At 41.6% G+C, this 7,893-nt stretch overlaps 1 protein-coding gene across 1 annotated transcript in view; it reads left to right on the top strand.

Moving 5' to 3' along the window:
• The first annotated feature begins 5,587 nt into the window (after positions 1–5,587).
• Positions 5,588–7,893, top strand: part of LOC147608341 (ribosome-binding factor A family protein) — a 66,292-nt gene continuing 63,986 nt past the window's right edge. Inside the window, exon 1 of the mRNA XM_086789387.1 lies at positions 5,588–6,005. Within this exon, the coding sequence (XP_086645513.1) occupies positions 5,643–6,005 (363 nt within the window). The 5' untranslated portion in view covers positions 5,588–5,642. The remainder of the gene's footprint in view (positions 6,006–7,893) is intronic.

The following is a 7,893-nucleotide window of genomic DNA, read 5'->3' as shown; positions in this document are numbered from 1 at the left end:
ATTTAAGTTTGAGTATTATGATGCTCTAGATGATATTCTAGTGGAGGAGCATACTCTTGCTCTAGAATCTATGGTGGATCATTTTGATTTGGTGATATTCTCTTTGGAGGATGATCCGACTATCTATGCTTTCTTGATGCAGTTGCTACGTTCATATTTAGCATGGTTTTATGGTGATGATTTTTCACCATGTGCTTCATCGACATATTTTCTTGGTGTTGTGCAATCTTGGACACATGTTTGAGCTACTAGAGGTTTGACATTGATATATGTTCCAGTTGCTAGAGGATCTACACTGACATATCTAGATGGTGACATTTTCTATAGAGACCATGTGCCATGTTCTTCATAGAGCCTACAAGGAGTTGTGCCTATGTGGGTGCAATTACAGCATATAGTAAATGCTGGAGCATCATCGGCATATATCTCCATGAATAGCCAGTGCTATACCTATGCGGTGTCCACTCTGTGCTAGTGGAGTGGGGACATGATCATTGATACATGGTTTTATATTTTCATTTTATAAGATTATGTATGGTTTACATTATATTTGATGGGTTCCCTGCCTTGGCTTGTTGCCAAAAAATTGGTGGATGACCATTTATATGATCATATATGGTTGACATTATATTTGATGGGTTCCCTGCCCAAGTGTGTTGCCAAAAATCGGTGGATGTATTTTGCACACATATTCACTATAATAATGCACTGTAATGTGTAGGTTAGAAGTTTACTTTCTACATTGCAATAAGGCAGACACATGGTAGCCTGAGAGTGGGTTCGTCGACTGTCAAAACGGATGCTCACTCCCACCGGGTATACCAAGTGTTGACAGCGTGTGCATGCACCCTTATCACTTTAAGGCTTATTCACATAGGGTGAAATGAGGAGGAGTCATACGCCTATTGATATTGATGTACGCGAGGATGATGATTTAGTTATGCAGCATGATGATTCTCAAGCATCTCTCTTGTGTCTATGTATTCCTATATGTTTGTATTTCTATTCATCATGTTCTACCATTAACACGGTGCTGCTATGCCACCGACTCCTGCCTACTATGTGCTGATTGCCTCGCAGGTTTTGCCTGCTCCCTTACTCGACTGAGCTGCCCTCCATTCTCGTCGCCAGCGTGCACCCAACAACTCTGGCTCTCATCCTCCGCACCTTCTCTTTCTCTGGATGCCTCAGTTATGCCTCTCTAGAACTTCATTATATGCTACTACTGACACTTTGGAACATGAAGTACATCTGCAAGGTACTTCACTTTGCCATCCTGCGCATAGACAATGGCACATCTCCAACATGGGCAATTGGATGAGCAATGTCATCCCCTGTTTCCACAAAACCTGGTCTTTCAAGGTTTTTCATCTCCTTGAACCACTCCCCATGTGGTTCGAAGCACCTGAATCAATGTACCATACATTATCTTTATGTGCTACTTCAACATTTTCAGACATGGCATTAACAACATGCTGCATAACAAACAACATGCTGCATAACAAACAACCTTTCACTATCCTCATTGTTTTTGCTCGAGGATGCGTAGTTGTTTTGCTCTGCAATTTCCCATTTTGCATGTCATCCTGCTTCTTATAACAATCTACTTGCACATGTCCAGGCTTACCACAATAAAAGCACCCACGTGTATCATTATACTACCTTTGCCAATTTCCACGACACTCCCCTTGCCTCTGAATTGGCCTCTTCCACCTGCGTGTATTTGTTGTGAATTCTGGGAGGACTGTTGTTGTTGCTGTTGCTGGCCATAATTCTGATTACCTGTTCGGCCACCTCCTTGGTTGCGTCCACGGCCTCCTCTACCTTGTCCTCTTCCTGAACTTGTGTAGAAGGCCTGTTGCTCTAAATTGTTTTTGTTTTGTGAAGACTGTTGGTCTTCACCCAAGCTCCTCTCTTCTATAATCAACATAGACACCAAATCTGTGAAATTGGGAATGTTTTCCTGAGTCTGAAATAGACGTCTTGAACGCCTTGTATTGTGGCCCGAGACCACTTAGACAGACTTCCACCTTATCATCATCATCTACTGAAACGCCAATAGATGCGAGCTCAAGCTCTCTTCTCCCCTGCATCTTTTCATACTCGACTTAGTCTTCAAGATGCAGGAGACTCTTTGGATGCTAGTTTGTATTAGCAGGCTGTTGGATCCCTTCTTTATGTATGCAACACGAGGCCAGATATACAATATGTGGTCTTACAATTGAGAAGATTTATACATAGCCCAGGTACGAAGCATTGGCAGGCTGTTAAGCGGGTTTTTTGCTATTCACAGGGCACTCGGTATTTTGGATTGTTTTATCCCCACAAAAGGGGGTAAGTCACTGCTGCATGCTTTTAGTGATTCAGATTGGGCTGGATGTTATGACACATGAGTGTCCACTAGTGGGTTTTTTTTGCCTTGGTGATTCATGCATATCATGGCTTAGCAAGAAGCAGCCTACAGTGGCGACTTCCAGCTGTGAAGCTGAGTACAGGGAAACTTTTACAGCTACAGTTGAGTGTGTGTGGCTCAGACATCTTTATGGCTAATTTGGGTGTTGGACAGTCATCTAGCACTACAATTTTCACTAACAACGAGAGCGCATTAGCAGTTGCGAGAAACCCAGTGTTTCATGCTCGCACTAAGCATATTGAGGTGCATTACCACTATGTCAAGGAAAGACTCTCTACAACAGAGATCAGCTTGGTCTATGTGTCTACACATGACAACATGGCATATTTATTCACGAAGGATCTTCCTCATGAAAAGTTCGAAGCTTTTCATAAATCTTTGGGCTTACTGCCTTTTCAGGATTAATCGGTCATACCCTATACATGTTCACATCATCACTCCAGGGGGGATTTGTAGCATTATATGGTAGTGATGAGTGTGAACACAATTAGGACCGCCAGGGCACTTTTTCCCTCACTAGGAGGTTTTTTTCCCCGTGCGTATGTACACCCTCTTATGTACTCATTTTGGGGTGTGTACTTATCTTTTGTATCTAGCACATATTTGTTCATTCTTATCTAGTGAGTTTGTGTGCTCTCAAGCTTCTTTATCTTGTGTTTGTGCATTATTGCAACCCTAACCCTAATTCCAACGCTGTCAAGCTAGGCTGAGCAGGGCAGCCATCGGAGTTTGAGAACAGACCCGTGTTGAGATGCTATCAAGACTTGTAGAGCAGTGGACAGACCTGCAGTTCATCTCTCGTGCTTCTTAGCGCAAAGCTCATCACTCATCAAACAACAGATAGTTTAAAGTATCACCCATTATAGGCATCTCAACGTACATGCATCACATGCATCGTAGTGTAGTAAATTTTTTTTAAAAATGAAGAACAATTGAGCTCTCAATAGAACACTTCATCACAAGCATACACTTCATCATAGGCATCTCAGCGTACATGCATCACACCATCGTAGTGCAATAATATAAAAAAAGAAGAACAACGCAAAAAAAAAAAATTTGTTTCAGTACATCGCAACTGATGAGAGGGAGAAAATCATGCTCAACATTGTTGCTTGTATTAAAAAAAAAGGAGAAACAACAATCTATCATCGAGCTTCCAAAATCTCATGAGAGGAAGAAAAAGAGAAGAGTTTTTTTTTAAAAAAAACTTTAGTTCTAGGGTTTTGCTAATCCTCTTTTCACACCCCTTGTCTAGCCACACTTTATCCACACTCTCTAGTCCATCCACACCTCCTTTCTTTTGACCATTTACACTTGCCCACATTTCATACTCTCCCTTACTCTTAAAAATTTTGAGATTATTCACACGCTGTGTGAGATTTTGGTGCATTGTGGACACTTTTGGGTATCTTTACTAGTTTGTACACGCGCCTTGTTGTGTGAGAATCTACACATTTGTTGTTTGTGAGACTTGACTATGATCATGGATTTTGATGCATCATGGAGATGTTTCGAGATATGGGTGAGATTGCCTTATGAGTTTACCTTGACCTATGATGAGTTTCGACATGGATGGATGATGTGTATACATGTTGATGATGTATATATTGATATGGAAATATTTGATTTCGACATTTTCTTAGATCTAGTGTTAATGGAGATAGACCCTATCTATGAGGATGACATTAGTGATTTTAGAAATATTGGGGATAGTGATTTTATGGAGGATACCACTTATCTTTCATGTGTAGATACTTTGTCAGTATTTAATGATGATGATACTTATGGTGATCCTATTGATCATGTCTTTGCTTTTGGGGTACCACACATATGCATAGAGTATCACACATGAGAGCACGTTACATATTTTGGATCATGTCTATATGCACGTTGATGCAGTGGATCATGCCCTAGATGATTCAAGCTATGCTATAGTGGATTACGGCATTGATTCGCATGAGTTCCTACACGATGTCGACTTTGAGATGTGTTTCTTTGATGTCCATGATTGTCTACATGACCCTAGTTTCTCTAGAGCAAGGACATTCATCTTCGAGTGCATTATATGCCACTTGGGATGTATGGTAGTTGATTACATGGCATACTATTCTGATGCACTTGTGATATCTCTTGGTCTTGATCTACAGGGGCCCAATTAGGAGTTTTGCTTCCATTTGGTGGATACCTTGGATGTCAACTCCATGTTTTAGTAGCGAGGATGGGCTGATGAGCTATCCCTCGGACTTGAGCTTTCCTTTTGACCTAGGAGCTAGTCACATTAGATTTGAAGGTTTGTGATGTATACTTCATTTATCCGTTTGACTCCGGAGGATTCATACCTAGCCTCGTCTCATCCTCATTGGCTTCTTGCACTATACTTTGGACCCTGGGGGATATTCGGCTATTTTCATCATCGATAGTGGTCTCTCACACTTTCCCTTTGATCCAAGTGGGAGATTGCTTAGCATCATCATTAGGCCCACATCCTTTTCATTTGACCCTTGGGGTCATATTCTTCATGTTATGGTATTTGGGTCTTCCATGACTATGCCTTGGTCATGATTTTTGGCTTTCATATAGCCTTTTGTATATATTTGATTTTTTACATGCCCACCCTTTGATTTAGAGGACGAAATCATTGGGATGGTTTGTAATGAAGCAACAACTTTAGATTAGGTTTAAGACCTTGGTCATGGGCTCAAGTATAAAAGGGGGCTCATGGATTACCATTGTACCTTTTGATATCGTTTGGACATATTTTGATATTGGTCATCTCAACTCTTGGAGCCTCATGGCTACCATACTTTGGCTTATGGAAGACTATTTCTATCCTTTGGTGAAAGGCTAAATCACTTAGGCATTGTGTATGATTTCTTGCTAATTGCATGTTAATCAACATAATGATTTGTCCCTAATCTCAGCTTTATGATCACTCCATTTCATATGTCATTGGAAGAGGAGCTGAAACATCAAGGGGAGGTGAAGAACAATGCTCAAGAACCGATAGAGCTGATTTCACCAATCGATGAACGAGGGGTGGAGTTATCCCCCAATTGGGTTTTGGGCGAGGTATACACTATCTAGGCAAGATTTAGCACATGTACACCTTGCCACATAGAAAATGGGCATCATCAATCAATCAATCTAAAAGTGATTACACACTCACTTCTTAGAGAAAGTTTATCATCATACTTGTGAGCTTCAGTGGGTAATTTTTAACGTCCCTGTGATGGCACTGCTTGTTGCCAAATGTGGTGGTGTTCCTGGGGGCTCGAGCAATGCGGCCGCCCTGGCGTCCGCTTCGTCGCCAAGACTCTTACCTCCGCGAGGCCGGCTTGCTCTTCCCACGCACACGGTCCTCCATTTTTCCCTGCATCATCGCCGTGGCCATGATGGAGCAAGAGTTGTGTGTATGGCCCACCCTCGGCGCGTGAAGATGGTCGCCCAGCAGATCAAACGCGAGATTGGAGAGATGCTGATCAGAGACAAGGTCCTTCAGCATGCCATCCTTCCTGAAACAGCGGTTGGCGCCGACATGTATCTGTCCTCTCTCGCCACAGTCAGCGACGTTGTGCTCTCCAATGATTTGCAGGTACAGCACATCTTCTTATTAATCTATTTAGGTTCAGCTTACTATCTTCATGGATGTATGAGCATGTGAATTCATCTATACTCACATACTTGTATATGTATATTTAAGTTTGAACTTAGAAGTACTTGACCATGGTTTGCGAATTTATCCTCACACATACATGCATGCCTATGTTTCAACATGTGAATCATCATGCATGTAAGCATATCAAGGTGGTTACAAACATTAGGTATCAAAATGGAAAGTACATATAAGAATAAGGTACATTAAGTACACCAACAATTTGTACATATTATGGGGGTAGCCTTCATGGGAAAGCAGATGGGATGCATTAATGAGGCTTAGGGGGCACCTAATAAGGTCTAGGACAAGCAAGAACTTCAAAATTTATACATAGCCTCGTGCAGTGTGTATGGCATACGGAATGCCAAAGTACCGTACTACAGATCACAAGGTTGAGTACTACCGCTACGAGTACGGAATGCAACTATGAAGCATACATGTATGCATTTGCAATTTGGAGTCCTGTTCTCCCCTCTCTCTTGAGAAGTCTTAGAAACTCACCACCATGTCTCATGTATGAAAATGCACCACTTAGGATCTAAATAGAGATGTTTGTTTGCATGTTTGTACCACTCTCTCTCTTACAAAGCCATAGAAAGTTTTATGGTGATTTTGTTATGCTATGTAGATAAATTGTATATTTATATTCATGTATGTATGGGTAGCAGGCTAATACTAGGTTACGGTTCTTGGATTGATCAAATAGGCTTAATGGTTGTTTATAGTAGGTTAGCTATTTATGGTGGTGTTGTCACTATATAAGTAAGAGCTTGGGTTATTATGGAACATAATCGTGCAGATGCACAACTGAATGTCAGGCGGCTTGGACCAAGACTCAAGAGAGCAAACATGCTAATGCGGTGCACATGGAGAGTACATAGCTTGGCGCATAGTTGTTTTGTACGATACGATTCGGTTTTGTACGATATGATATCGTATGGTATGATATCATTTTTTTTAAATCATACGGTAAAATACGGTCTTTAAAAAAATACTTCCAAACTTCGGTATTTTCAATTTCAAAGAGAAGACAAGTTATCACATGACACAAGCCAAAATTCCATAAAAACCAAATTGAAAACATACGTAGGCTTAGTCATACAATGCGAGGCACTCTAGGCGCAGGTAGTAGTAAGTACGAGAAGAAGTGTACAAAAAAGAGAGGCTAGAGGGTTGGGGCTAGAATCTAGATGGAGAAGTGATTACTATCAAAATTAGAGCTACGATCATCTCCATCAGAAGAGTGTCCTTTGGAGCGCTCGCGGAAGTCATCTTCGCTAAGGATGTTGCCCTCGTCATCAAACTCGGGCTCTCTAATGTCCCGTGACAAGGCAAACGGAGCATCCTCATTTGTAGGAGCGGAGGAAGAACTACTGGAACCTTGTCGTGTGTAGGTTTGCACTGTGCTACTCGAGCCGGGACTAAAGGTGCATCCACAAGTACTTGCCTACTCGCACTCCTCTGCTACTCGGCCGAGTTGTTGCACGCCCACGACGAGCACGAGAAACTCACTGATCAATCTCCTCGAGCACACCATAGAATCTCTTCTTCTTCTCATCTATGTCCTTGTGGACACTCTTGAGAGAGTCGCTTGTGAGCTTGAACTCATCTACATCGACCTACAAGCGATAATACACATTGATACATAGTTATTATCAAATAAAACTCAAAAAGCAAAAAGTTCGAACTTTGCAACTTAAGTTTTAACTTTTAAGTGGTCATTAGTTGTAACTTATACGTGTCTAGCCGAGTCCATCTTGTGCATGGCACACAACATGCGCAAGTTAGTGCGGCAATACAGAGGCCGCTCTAACTGTCGTGTGCT

Source organism: Cibotium barometz, chromosome 53 (genome assembly GCF_041138505.1).
Source record: "Cibotium barometz isolate CiBa-2024 chromosome 53, ASM4113850v1, whole genome shotgun sequence".
Lineage (NCBI taxonomy): Eukaryota > Viridiplantae > Streptophyta > Polypodiopsida > Cyatheales > Cibotiaceae > Cibotium > Cibotium barometz.
Note: the sequence above shows the minus strand (reverse complement) of the source record. Positions and strands in the feature narration are given on the sequence as shown.